Source organism: Camarhynchus parvulus, chromosome 5 (assembly GCF_901933205.1).
Source record: "Camarhynchus parvulus chromosome 5, STF_HiC, whole genome shotgun sequence".
NCBI lineage: Eukaryota > Metazoa > Chordata > Aves > Passeriformes > Thraupidae > Camarhynchus > Camarhynchus parvulus.
The window spans coordinates 290,264-305,157 of record NC_044575.1 but is presented as its reverse complement, the minus strand read 5'-3'; the positions used below and the strand labels follow the sequence as shown (position 1 = coordinate 305,157).

General features: G+C 39.3%; 1 protein-coding gene across 1 annotated transcript in view; it reads left to right on the top strand.

Moving 5' to 3' along the window:
- LGR4 (leucine rich repeat containing G protein-coupled receptor 4) overlaps positions 1–14,894 on the top strand; it is a 75,103-nt gene that overhangs the window by 36,646 nt on the left and 23,563 nt on the right. Inside the window, exons 3-4 of the mRNA XM_030950200.1 lie at positions 9,722–9,793; positions 11,265–11,336. Of these exons, the coding sequence (XP_030806060.1) occupies positions 9,722–9,793; positions 11,265–11,336 (144 nt within the window). The remainder of the gene's footprint in view (positions 1–9,721; positions 9,794–11,264; positions 11,337–14,894) is intronic.

Below are 14,894 nucleotides of genomic sequence, written 5' to 3'. Positions count from 1 at the left end.
ATAAACAGTGAACAAGAGACCACACACGTGCAACTAGTTTTTGCAAGAAAATAAATAGTGTGACTATTTGCTTGACTGCATAATTATATCCATGTTGATTACAAGTCTTAAGAGGTCTTGCTTAAGTATCTCCAGAGTCTCTGCTCATGGCTTTTGGTTGACAAAGTATATTTTAGGAACATAAGGAATAATTAAAATGTATACTAGGAGTGAAAATGAGGTGGGTTTTTGCCATAAGGTTGTAATCAGGAAGTATCTGCAAGGGAGATGTCTAGAGTTATTTTCCCGCTTGACTGCAGCTGAAGATGACCACCTGGCTGAAATGCCACAGCTGCTTATTTTTGTAGTATCTGTTTCAGTGTGTAATTTAGACGGTACACTTCCTCCTAATTTCTCAGTCAGCACCAAGTTGTATCATCCTTGGACAGGGAAAGGGAGTATTGTGTCTTTTTTCTTACCTGGGTTTTATGAGTAGGACATGTCTTGGAGCTATGCCAAGGCTGGGCTGTTAGTTTAAGCTGCTGTGTCTTTTCTCACCTGGCTGTGGAACACTTGGTGGAAATGCTTGCCTTATCCTTCAGCACTAGGTCTTTCAAGAGCAGTATTTTCAACGTAGCGTGTGAATGTTGATGAGATGGTGCCATTCTTTTCTCTTTCATGTATGTGAGAAATCCCAAGGTTGATAGTTAGAAATGGGAGATAAAGGACTTGCTTTGGGTAGAAAAGGTAAGAATGAATCTTCATGTTGTCCTGATGCCTTGTGTTAGCTCACATGTGATAACTAAAACTGTGGTTAAACATCCTCTTGTAAAACAGGCTGGCACAACTGGAGGCATTGCTGCCCCATTGTGGAAACCCAGGGCACTGGGGATATTTCCCTGTGTGCTCTGGGGTGTCCTGACCCCCAGGGGAGCACTGACTTTGACCCTCATCCATGGACAAAGTTTCCCAGACTTCAAGATAGACTGGAATCCACACAAGTGTGAAATAGATTATAGAGAGCAGTGTAGGTGTATCACTTGGTGAGAAATTGAGGTTTTGGGATTTTTAGTGTGTTGTGGATGGAAGCAAGATGGAGGGCACAGGATGTCATCCTGGGCTGCTTCTTCATGCTTCTTCTTCCTTCTTCTCCCTAGGTTTGGGTGGCATTTTGTAATTGGGCAGAAAAGTCCACATTGCAGGCTCTTTGGGATCAGTTATTGCGTTAAAAGGGAAAATAATCCAGGTGTCAGCTCTTAATTGGATAGTTTAGTCTTAAAAGACCTTGTACCAAGAGATTGTTGGCCCTTTTGTGCCTTCTAATGAAAAGCTGCAGAACTCAACGGTAGTGAGACTGTTTTACTGATAAGGAATAATAAACACCTGAGTCTGAACATGAACTACTGTCTCAGGTGCCTTCAATCCAGACCCAGAGAAACCCACAACTGGAACCCCCACACCCCATCTCTGTCCATTGAGCCCCACCAGCAGAGTCTGAGGAACAGGCAGAGATCTTTCTCCAGCTGCTTTTTTACAAAGGCAGCCAGTGTAGCTACCAGCTGTTGGTTCCTCAAAAAGAGCCATATGACACAGGGCTGGAAGCCAATGAGTGCCCTTCATCGATCTACCAGCTCTAAATATTTGAACAGCTGCAGGAGGTGATTTCCTCAGTTGATCCAGCCTGAATTCCAAGAGGTAAAATGTTAATGAAAAAAATGCAAAGGGTAGGTTACTCGTGTGGTAGCAAGTTAAAAGCCTAACTTGACCAGCCTGCTCACATTAGAAACGCTTGCTGCCTTGTGTGCACTGAAGCTTTACAAAGCCCATCAGCATGTTGGAACTTGCACCTTCAAATTCTAGTCAAGACAAACCTTTAGGCAAAGACTCCCAAGTAGAATTAACCACAGTCAGCTAAGATATTTTTAAACATCACTTACTTGGTCTGCATTAAATGCTAAATGATGTTTCAAAACATGTTGGCCAACCTGTGTTTAATTAGTGTTTTCTTATCTCTGTGAGTCCTAAATCAGTTTGGTTCTGGATGAGTTTTAATCATGCTGATACAAGAATATTTCTGTAGCTTAGAAGGTTCTTGCTCTGCTTGACAGCTGCATGTTTTTTCCTGTTTGTGGGGATAGATGCTAGTAGGTTGAGTAAATTCCATTGTTTTTTGGAAGATGAGGAAGTTCTTTCCAGTTTCTGTTTCTACATGTTGATTTCCAAAGTTGACATAGTTGCATATAAGGATCCCAAGACTGGTTATTCTGCTGCAAGTACTTTTAGAGGACAACAAAACCTTTTCCTTATCTGTTGGTTTTTTTTGAGTTTCAGTGTTCTGCTCACATGCACACACACAGCAGCTGGCTTAGCTGAATGGCCTGAAGGCTGAACTTTGCAGTGTTACACTTCAAGACCAGTCTTACAAGCCTTATTTATTATGCTGCCTGAGTTGCCAGGCTGGGCCTGTCTGAAGGTATAAACCGCACAAAAAACTTCTGGAGGCCGAGCAGTAACTTGAGAAGCTCTTGAGCTGTGTATCTCCAAGTACAGTTCTCCAAATGGTGCTCGTGCCCTGCAGTCCTCCCTCCTTCTCCTTTCAGTTTCAGAAACTGGAGTGTGGAACAAAAGGGGTGTGTGTGTGAGTGATCTGGTAGCCAGTTCAGGCCAGGGTCTCAAGAGTCATCACATGAGCTCTGAAAACCTTAGACAAAAAAGGAGAAAAAATAAATCCTGTGTGTTGAAGGTGAATGCCTTATCCTCTGAGAAAGTAACTGAGAACTGAGTATTTGCTGTCATCATAGTTTCATAGTAGGATGCTGTGTGTTACCATGAGGAGATGTGGTGATGCCATTCTTTTAGCTCCTTTCCTCCCCTCTGCTTGGATGTTTGTGTTCTTGTATTTTTTTTTTTGTTAGTACAGAGGTATTCCTGGCCAATTAGCCTTGGCAGATGTCCTGGCACAGAAATAGTAACCTGACTCCTATAAAGTTCTCTTTCCTGCCCTTCTTATATAAAAGTAAAATTCTAGATTATTCTGTTAAAATATTTGGTTTTATTTTAGCTGGAAAAAAGCTAACAGACAACCTAAGCTGAATCAAAGAATCATAGTGAAAATTACCTCAGTTTCTCTAAGGTCATTAATTGTGAAGGTGACTGCATAACCTGTGTTTTGCATTTGCCCAATATGCATCTGAAGTGGTTGGAAAACCAGTAACAAAAGTTTAATTGCCAAATGCATGTAGACTTAACCCGCTTTGCCATTTTGCAGTGTCACTTGCTAGATGCATGGTCATTCAAAGATCCCATGCCTGGATAGGAGACAAGGCTGTATGAACAGACCAAAGCAACTTTGAGGATTTTCTATATCAGCAGCAGTTTTTTCACCCTCTCTTATCTGACCATTAACATATTTCATGATCTTGGAAACCTTCTGAGCATCTGGATAGTACTATCTGCTAAAATCACAAATCTGTAGTTAATGGACTTGTTGCATCCCAGTTGATCAAAAGCAAACTTAGTGGCTTCCATCTCTGTCTCTGCTGTGCAGACTAGGTGAGTGAAATGCATTATTACCTGATATTGAGATGGCTATCAACAGGAAAGGTCTATCTGGCCTATGGTAAAGCAAAGCAAACTTATTACAACATAGTCCAAGATATGCAAAGGCAAATAGGGAGAGGAGAATGTATTTTATAAAATGTTTTCTGCATTTTGCTTTGGAGGTGAGAGGTCACAAAATTGCTTTCTGCAACAGCTCAGCGTTTCTGCTGCACACTAGGTGTTAACCAGTTTTCTAGATGCCATGGTATTGTTGCTTATATTTACAACAAATATGTCCATGTTAAAAAATATATGCAAACTTCTGAGGTTTTTTGCTGCAGAATACTAGTTGAGATTACAAAGACCACTTGTTTCAACAACTTGTAGTGTATAAGAATTGTTTTGTGTTGTATTATTTCTTTTGGTGCATGTGTTGCAGTCTGCGGGTTCTACCTTGAGGTCTTGCGCAAATACAGACAGTGCTTGAAAATGAAAGGACAGAGCATATTGTGCATGGTTGTAAATGCTTGCTTTCCTGAAAATCCGTTGTAATTTATTTTTCTGTTTTTGATAGTCCATGGAAAGTGTTACCATCAAGCATATTTTGTGTTCTGGTAGATGCTGGTGACTCTTGCTGACAATTTAGCCATAGAAGTTATGAACAAGCTTTAGACTTTTTAATCAGTCCATTTCGTTTACTTAGCTATTTTAGCGTTTTAGACTAAAATGCATTTTGAAAACAAGCAATTATCGTAAAGCTCAGTATAATTTTGAGAGAGCTGTAAATGCTGGAAAGAGAGAGATCATGACAAGCAGTGGAGTTGGTGCAGTTTCAGTGCTGTTGTAGTTACAGTTCTCTTTCTTCAGTCATGATGTGTCTTGGTGTAGTACTCACAATTTTATAAATAATGGTGGAGGTTGTGTAATACTAAAGCTGCTGCAAGAAAAGGAGGCGACAAATGCATTTTCTATTAGCAACAGGGAAGTAAAGTATCCACTCAGTTTTGTTAAATTGGTGTGGAGGAATTTGGGGTAACCTGGAGGCAGTAGATTGGCTTCCCAGCAATGCAGCACGCTGCAGCTGACACGAGTCCCCAAGGGGCCGTTTGCTACTCCCAGACAAGCAAAGGCAGGTTTAGTCTGGAGACCCAGATTCCATTTCCCAGCTCCTCCTTTCTGCAGCTGCCCATCTGGGCTAGGAGCTGTCTGCAGAGGCGTGTGCCCTCACCAGGCAGGGCACCCACCCCTGCACAAGGCATGCAGCAAAACCCTGTATTTTCCTGCAAATGACTGTACCTCTCCTGTAGAGCTTTCAGCCTTGATTAATAAATTGTAGAATAAAAATAGGCATAATCTGTTGAGAAAAACAGAATTCTGTTCCAAAGTGGCCGCTCTTTTGGCACAGATGGAAACTGAAGGTCCTTCAGATTTGAGGAAATACTTGCAGGGTATCCTGGATTAAGTTATCTATGAGGCATTTCCGAAGATGACTTCTGTCGTGGGAGAACTTAAAGTAAAATTCAAGTTTGTATTTGGAAAACACAGAGAACCCAGAAAAAGTGGAAGTTAGGGACAGGCATGTAAAGATAACAGAATAGTTCAATGTAAGCACAAAAACTAGAGTTTGTGAAAGTACAGGTGGGGAAGCAATGCAATGTTTTCCAATGGGATGAAAATAGGAAGGTAAAAGTTGGATAGCTAAAAGTAAATGTTGGCCAGGCAGAGGAACAGTGATGGGTAGGGAAGGCTCAGGCTTGACTAAACCTTGAACTAGGAGTCTTGGGTCTTACCACAAATCAGCTAATGTAGAAGTAAAAATAATAAATCAGGTGTTTTATTATGACATGTCAGGGTTGCAGTCTCTGACACTCTTTAAATTTGTTCAATGTAGCCATTATATTTTTCTCAGAGACAAGAGAGACAAAAGGTTAGGAGCATTCTATCAAGAGGAAAAGAAAGACCAACCCAAAATCCACAGCAAAAACATTTACTGTATGAGCATAAGACCTTCAGATGGATGGAAGGAGATGAAACTCTTTGCTCAAGTATCCTAGGGTTCACTGCCATCTGGGATGCAGGACAAGGACAGAGGTTTCCAAGAGGTTTTATTGTGTCCTGTCATGAGAAGAGTGATGCTTTTAATTGTTACAGGCAAAAATGTATCCTTGGAACACCCTCCCTGACTTTTGGAGCCACACCAGTGATTAACTTGGCTTGGTTAACCTGCAGCTGGGTTGCCAGACTCATAATTGCAAAAGATTTAATTTCCCAAAGGAGAGAAAACCGTATTAGCTGCAGCTCAGTGCAAGGACCTAGGCGTGGTGTGTACTCTGGGAATGAGACAACATGAATGGCTAGTTTTCAGCTACATTGCATCCTGATATCTGCAATAACAAGTTGTCCTCCACATCTGGAGATTATTTACTAGGTCAGTAAAATAATGATTAAAGGATATTGCTCACCTCTGTATGACAGGCTAGCAGAAGGATTTTGTTCTCCATGTGTCCTGTTCTGTTATCCTGCTATGCTGAAATTGAATCTGTAAATTTGAATTTGTTGAAATTTACCATTTAAACACTCAATATTTATTTTTAAAGTAAAAATAGAAAACTACAACATTTAATGTTAAGCAGTTACAAGAAAGATACCTTCTGTGGCCATACATTACATCTGTGACTCCACTGGAAAAACCTCCAAGGTTTAGCTCAGATGCACTAATTCCAGCTAGAATTAATAATAATAATAGCTGCAGTTCTTGGCAGAGTCTCCAAACAAGGGGAGCCAGGATAGAGTTAGCAGAGAAACTCGTGGTCAGTGTGATACACATTTATACTTCAGATGATGCCTGCTGCTGTGTTTGTGCCTTGAGAAGTAAGAGATAGCAAAGTTTTTTGTGGCCGTATAGCATGGCAGGGCACTTTACACTTGTCTGTTTAATTCAATTTTTTACTGTCTTTGTGGGTGAATCTGTTTTGCAGCCCGCTGCCTTTTGGAGAAAGTGCTCTAATTAATGGTGATGTACCATGGTTCAGTGGCAGCAGGTGGATTTCAGACTAGATATCTGTAACCTTTTCCACTCTGAATGAGGGGAAGGATAGAAACTCAGCCCTTGATAGTGTAAATGTGGGGCTGCCTTAAAGTGCTGCTTTGTGACAATGTGGAATTGTCCCACCATAGAGCAGGGATTTCCAGGGCTGCTCTCGAGCAGGATAGTGAGTCTTGCTGCAAGGAGATGAAAGTTGTGTCTTTTCTGTTGTGCTAGAGTTTTGGCCTTGGTAAAACTGTGATTTCCCTTAGTCCATTTATTATGTGCGTGAGAGAGAGAAACAGAGATGCTTTCAAATTATTTAATAATAAATATTTTTAAGACTTGCTGAAAGAAGGTAACATGGAAAACCTGACTGGATGATTTCAATGGCAATTTATAATGCTCTACGTGCGCTATACTGTATGCTATTTATTTTTCAGTTCTCTCTTTAAAATGAACCTGGTTGTGTAAAGAGAAGCATTTCCATTCTTCCAGCTGCTGCAGGGGAAATGTGTCGAGAGCAGTGTGTGATCTACTGATCTTTGCCTGCTTGGGAGCTGCACTTGGAACCTCCTCATGAGCAGCTCCCCAAGGCTAGGATGTGAATGATGAATGTGTGTTTGGCAAACTGATGAGTAAAGCCTGGAACACTGCCAGATAGTGGAGAAATGGAAATGTAATTGATTACAAAGGTTGGGGTTTTTCTGTTGGTTGGTTGGAAAAAGGCTGAAGAAGTAGGAGCTGCCTTGAGGAAAGCAGAGTCCTGCTATTTGAAGTCACACCAGTCTTGCTCTGGCTCAGCTGTCATTGTTTCCAGTGCTCTCTAGGTTGTTAGTGCCATTCAGGTTGAGGGAGACTATTCAGCTGTATTTAGTTCAGCTTTTTCAAAGCTAAAGCAACAATCCCCAGTCTCTCTGGGAGAGGGAGCAGATGCCTGACAAGCCTCACACAGAGCAGATTAATGGGGAGCCTTGGCAGAGCTTCCTGACACATTTACCAGGGCTGCCACTCCTTGAGTTGTGTAATATGTAATCATAGTAGTGTTTGCATGAAAAATGAGGTGCAACAGCCTCAGTTGAATTTTGTTTGATTTAAGGATTTGTGTTATGCTGTTTCAAACACATTTTAACAGAAACATGTTTTGCAGATTACTGGCTCTGCTATAGAGACCCAGCATGTTTCATCAGTACTTCTTTCTGTTTACCGTGAACTTGTAAATAAGTTATTAGAAGGAAAGACATGAAATATTGCAAACCTCCCTCCACATCCCCCCAGATAAAGTTAATCAAGTTGATTTCGACAGCTACTGACAACAAAATGAATTTTAGGGGTCTTGTAGTTGCTATCTGGAAACTTCCATTAATGTTAAAAATTCAAAGTATTTGAAAAATCATGTCCCAGCTCTGAAATTCTGAGGTTGCTTGCAGACAGGAGATTTCAAGAATAAGCATACATAGGTTCTTCTTATTTTCCTTCTAGTTTCAGAGCTGTTTGATTATACTCAAGCATGCAGATTAACTTTTCTCAGCAGTCAGCAGATGTGGGGGGTTTTTTAACATGCTTGTAGTGATGTCAGAACAATAGCAGGTGGGGGCTGTGTGAAAATACCAAGACTAGAACCCAAAATCCACCTTAACAAGCAAGAGTAACACAGTTTTCTAAGAACAAGTACGATCTTCTGTCACCTTCTTGTTCGTGAAGGTGTTCTTGTCCTCTTCTCCCTTGGTTTATAAATATAACCATCTGCATTTGAGAAATGGATTTAATAAAGATAACTAGCATCCTCTCTATCAGGCAGCATTTTATTAAGTCACTAATTCTGTTGCAAGCAGATTTATGTAAGCATTAAGTGCTTTGGTAATCTCTTTTATGTAGTTAGAGGAGGAGATAAAAATGTAATAACATTGCTATGTTCTGGCAAGCTGATCCTTTAGGTGTTGCTCTTATTTCCTTTGTTTGCCTCTTCGTAATAATATTTTCCCTTTGCTGTGTCTGGCTTGCTTCGCAGTGCCTTGTAACAGCAGGGATGGGTTTTGATATTCTGTAACCTTTGTTAAAAGCACGTTGATTGTTTTTTAATTATTAACACTTATTGGATTGTACATAGTATTTCCATGGGTGATTTCATTGCACAACCTTGTCCAGCGTTGCTTTTGCTTAGCTGGGATATGAAACCCAAGTCTAAAACCAAATACTTTGGCTGAAACTTTTGCATCTTTTGTCAGTTTTGGATTACCAGGTGTTTTGCATTATTGTCTTTACCCTTGATGAAATACAGCTATTAGCAGCTCAACCAAGGCTGGATCTGCTAGGCAGGGGAGAGGTAAAAGGTTGGAGAAAGAAAAGGAGTGGGGGGAGGGGGAATGAGCTGTTTGGAAGCAGCTGTTTTGGCTTTCCTTTTGCTTTCCTGCTTTGTATTCTGCAGCATCTCCCCTCTTGATTAGTTTTATTATCACATTGATCTTCATAATTTACTTTGTGTTAATGTCTAGCAGTCCAGATCTGAAACCAGTCACATTTTGAGAGAGAGTATATGCCCAAGAATCCTGCTCTATTTCTCCCTGCCCCAAAAGAGTTTCCTTTCTTCAAAAGTTCCTCCAAATAGCTGACCAAAAAGATGAAATATTGCCAGTATTATGTCTTGGTCATATCAACAGGTGTCCTGTCAATTGTCAGCACTGGGTGAGCATACCACTTGCTTCTGAATATTGTTTTCATATTTGGGATTTTCATAGAGACTTGTGCTGCTTTGCTGTAGCATCTAGCATCTGTTTTTATTTAAGTTCATACTGTCTTTAGAAACTGCTGTATAGATTAAAAATACATGGGAACAAGAGCCTATTTCAGTGGGGCAATGCTGAAAGCCAGAGGATTATGTTGGTAAATGCACTTTCAAACCTAGCGCCATAAGAAGGTTCTTCATCATTCCAAGGTATGCTTTTTCTAGCACCTTTGCAAAAGAATATCCACAAGTCTGAGTAATGCGTCCTCATTGTTAAAAATGTGCTGTAAGTAAAAGAACTATTACAAACTTTGAATATTGTGAATGTAGTGTAATTGAATGCAAAATGCATAATTGCTTGCAAGATTCGATATTGCAGTGATTTTCCTTGTTAGATGGTTGTAGAAGTACTGTATTTTGTGACTGAAATTATTTTTGCAATTTTTTTCCAGGCGACTGGCTGGCAATGACCTTACTTTTATCCATCCAAAGGCCTTGTCTGGGTTGAAAGAACTCAAAGTTCTGTAAGTAATTGGGTTTTAGAGCTTCATAGCTTGCTCTATGGTTTCTTAGTGCATAGCCAGAGTGTTTACTGGTGGGCTGGAGGAAATTTTTTTGCCCTCTGTCCTCCTAAAGTAGAACTCTCCTACTTTCTACTTTTTTTTTCTTTACAAAGGCTGCTGCATGTGGTCAAGATGACAGTGATGAACTTGACTAAACTAGAATTACTGTATTTTATTAGAACACTTACTTGTTTCTGAAGTATATCTTGTAGCAGAAGAATCAGAGGAAAAATCCTGAAAAGGACATGTAAGCTTTTGTTGTTCTCCACACCTTCAGCATACTCTGTCAGGTAGCTGACATTATCAGGTGGTACTATACTTAGAGGTTTAATACATTGTTTGTCTTTTCCTCTACTGGCAATAGAAAAAATTGCTATAGTTTGATGCTTCTCTAGGTGAAAATGACTTACTATTAAAAAAAATCTTCTGTTTTTCCTTCTGAAATAAGAATTTTTATGGCAGTTGTTTTTCCATAGCTAAGAATAAAAAAAGCTTTCTGTTGTTTAAGGTTTTAAAAAACTATTTGAAAACTGCAGCATTTCTGATGATCTAAATACTTCCAAATGCTAGCAGGGTAATAGGTAGTTAATTAAAGAGATATTAAAAAAAATAGCAGACCTTGAGGTTTTAAAGAAAAAAATACAGACATTATTTCCAGGGTACAGATTAGGGAGCTGCCCATTTGCAATACTATTTAATACAATATGCTGTAAATTGAATGCAAATTGTCAAAACTCTTGAAGACACATCTGTTGCAATACCAACACTGGAGGTGCCTGAAATTCTGGCAGTTCTTGGAAAAATGTGGGATATGTGTCTTAATTAAAAGCTGTGACTTGAATTTTTACCCCAGTATGCACCAAAACTGACTTAAGATTTTACAAGGTCATTTACATTCTCTTTATAAAAGAGCTCACATGGCATGCATTGTCCTATAAGAGAATTTTGAAGAAACCCCCAACAGTATAGCTAATTCAGCTTGGCCCAGTGGTGCTTTGTTGTGAACACACTTCATAAATTAGTTTGATGCATTGTGTATTGATGCAACTTCAGGAAAAATTAGAGGTTTGTGTGTTTTCTAGCGTGTGTGAGATAATTCCACAAGAAAACAATAACATATAATCTCTTGTAGCAAATTTGTCCTCCTGTTGTTGTTTAACCTCTTCAGTGAGTTCCCAAGGGAATTTCAGCATATTGTGTCACAGGTTGTTCTCTACAAATTAATGCTGTTAATGAATGAGTTGTAAATAAAACTGAAGTAGACCATTGTTTCATTGTTGCCTTTGGGCATCTGGTCTTGAGAATTCTGTATGCATTTACATACACTAGAAATCCGGGAAACTATAACAGGACTATGGGCTTTTCTGTTATCTGTAGCTCTGATAAAGATGATTGTCCAATTCTACTTTATTAACACAGTGGATTTTTACAGAACCCTCCAGAACAATCAGCTGAAGACGGTACCTAATGAGGCCATCAGAGGATTGAGTGGCTTGCAGTCCTTGTAAGTTGCCTTACTTTGCTTTCGGTTTCCACTTTCAGTCACTCTGTCGCCTTTGCTTCATTCTGTAGAGTTATGAACTATAATAATGTATGTGTCATAATGTACCTGGAGTTTCTGAAAGTGCAATTGCAGATGGAACAAAGTTTCACAATTAAAATTCATGAGGAATTTTATTTGTCATCTTTGGTGGAGTGACCCAAATGCAAAACTCTTTCAAAACTCCAACACCAGGTACAAGATTGCTGTATGAATGGCAGCAGTGGTGCAGTTAAACTCTAAACCCTCTTACACATCCTAAGCTATTTGAGCAATTCTTAAATATTGTGCAAAAATGAATGATGCCCAAGCCTGTTGTATCCAGAGCAGGAAAAGGGATTTCTGGGAAGAAGTATAACTTGAGACATGCAGAGTATTGGTTTTACAGGAAGGTGTTGAAATCTCACAGACAATTATGAATACCTCAGCCTTGATTGCCAGTTGCACATAAGGTATTTCATATGTGCTTATCCTATCTCTTGGCTTATAATGTTTTATAAAGCATCTTAATCAGACCTTAATAGTTAGTTAGAGCTCTCTAGGTGGTAGATACCTATCACTGTGAGGAGGAGGAGGTGGGAAGGGCTGCAAAATACTTCCTCCTTCCCACTTACCTCCAGAGAGAGAGGGGGGGGAGAGAGAGTGTAAATTATCTATTCTCTCTATGCCAAAGTTCTGGTTTCTGGCCCAAGACCCTGTTTCTTTCAGATTATGGATTTTTGGGAAAAAAAATCAGTTTTTCAAAATAGATTTGCAAATTATTGCACAACTTTAGCAAAGGTGCATTTCTGCATTCCCTGATCTTGGATCTTGGCCCTCCTTGTTGCAGCTGCTTGGATATTCCAGTAAGGAGGGAATTCAGTGTCCGTATTTCACTCTTGTTTTAGTGTGTGCGTGGAAGAGAAAATACCTTGGTCTTGGTGCAAACACTATGCATTGTAATAAAAGCCCTTCAAATTTTATGATAAGAATAAACCTTTAGTAATAATTTAAAACAAAACAAAAACTTAGTCTTAGCTTCCAGCATTTCTTTGATGCCAAAAAGAGAAACTGCCTTAGTAAAAATGTTTGTCTACAAATCATCCATTTCATTTTCAGTGAACATTCTTTTTTCTATACATATTTACAGTAATGTTTGTTCTCTAATTAAAGTTTAAAGTATTAAATCTCCAGTTGCTGGAGATGATAATTTTATGTGCAAAAGGGAAGGAACAAAATGTAAGAGAAAAAATAATGAACGTATAAATTAAGTAATTATTTTTTAAAAAAATCATATGATTTTAATGTTTTTTTAGATGAATATGTTAGAGCTATTTTTAAAAAAGCAAACATTTTAGTTTTGAAAAAAATAATGATTATGTAAGATTGTATAAGGTAATCATTATAATCACTTGATCAAACATCCTCACAGTTAAGATATAAGAGTAACAGTTTAAAATGTGGAGAGGTTTCCCTTTTAGGAGCTTCATTGTTCAAGGGCAAATGATAAAATATATCAATTTTAGGGTGATGAAAAAGGAGGAAATTAGGTTAGTAAGTAGTAGCAAGCTGCTTGTTACTTCTTTTTCCGAGGAAAAGCAAATTGAGATTTCCAGATAACCAGTTGGAAATAAGGTGAGCAAGTCCAGTCTGGAAGTCACTGGTGTCAGAGTCACAGACAGTTGTGAGCTGGAAGGATCACTGCATCCAGCTCTCAGGGAATTGAATTAATGAATAAATGAGTTACACAGGGATTGGAGCCATGACCTTGGTGCTATCAGCACCATGCTCTAACAAACCAAGCTCATCTGAAGCTCAGGAGGATTTTATCTTGGGCTTTTTTTTTCCATCCACTGATGTGACTCAGCCTTTGGTTTGTAATTTGTTAGAGATGGGCAGGAATTTGAGAATAAATTGGGTTTTGAGACAAGTGTGGTGAGAGATCAAAAGTATTTTTCTATGCAATTTGTTTGCTTCACCAGAATGCATTTCTGTGATTTTAATGAATTTCAGGAAGACTTTGTTAGCATTATTCATGCATAATTACACTGATTATGCATATCCCCTAGTAATGCAGATAGCACCTTCTGGCAAAGGAATGTAAGAGTGGTCCTCTGAATTTTGTATCTGAACATGGAAACATAAGTGTCAGCATCCTGCTTTATTGTATAAAGAAAAAGGAAAAAAGTGATCTATTCCCCTCCCTAAGGAATTTTTGTGAGTTCAAAACTCCCAAGTTGCTGCAAGCTTCTTTTAAAACAAATAATTCATTGCAGAATATGTTAGAAAAATCTACTTCTACTCTCCTATATGATCTGCATCCCAAACCTGCAAGTTTAAACATCACTGAACTGTCCCTCTTTTGGCAGTTTCCCAGTTTGCTCTGAAGTATGGTTCATGGGTATTTTTTTTCCTTGGTGAAGGCACAAATTACTTCCTCAAAACTTTTATAGTATATTGATAATAATTTCATTTTAAACACCTTTACAGGTGTTTTCTGTCTTCATATGCTCCATTTTTTAGCTTCATAGGAAGGCAGTTGCCACAATGTGGTATGTATTAACAGACTCAGTAAACATACCTGGGTGGAAATAAAGAAGATGGTTATAGGGGCTTCATGGTCTGTAGTGTTTATATTACAGCTGGTGAGCAGCCAACCTGGTTCAGAATACTGAATGGCAACTCTTTATTTTCTGTTTGCATTGAATATTTTTTCCCAGCTCTGGCCTCCAAAAGAGAGTTAGAATAGGGCTGTTTATATGGAGGTGAAATTTAGCAAAATTAAGGAGTTGTACTGAGTGGCAGCCTGCTGTGTAGCACCCCAGAAAAGTTTATCTGGCGGGTTGTGTGCTCACACTGCAGGATGCTGTGATAGATGTGGCTGTGGGACAGCTCTACCAAGGGAGAAGCCACTGTTTGTCCAGCTTGTGCCTCTCTCAGTAGCAGAACAACCTGACAAGGAGCTTCACAAATGTAAAGAATAGCCTTTGGTGCATTTTGGTTTCTGCAAAGCATCAACAGCATGTTTTTGTTACTATGAGGCTGTGAAGTACCTTGTGTTTTAGGTCTGGAAGTGGTGTTGGGCAGGTTTGTGGGCAGTTCCAGGGTCACACAGAAAGCAGGAGGTGCAGCAGCACAGTGGTGGAGCTGCTTCCTGGGAACCACCAGGAAGCCATTGAGGAAAGTCTCTCCTCTAAGTGCCTTGGCATATTTGACTGTGGTGATTTATTTTGTGTCTATTCTGAACTTTGACACAGAATCCGAGGATTTGTAAAATGGGAATGTGAACTACAGCAATCTTTAGGGCTGCTCTGATTGACCACAGAAACCCAGCTACGTAGGACTAGTAGGAATATTCCGGTTCAGTCCCCAGTGTGTAACAAATACTGGAATTACACTATTTAAACAAAGACTTTCAGGTGCTTTACAAAGGAAAGCTTTATTCCACTCGAATAAAAAACCCACAAACCTAATTGCCACTGTGCATTTGCCATCAAACCCAGGAGTCTTCTGTAAGCCTGTCGATATCTGCTGATGTATTAG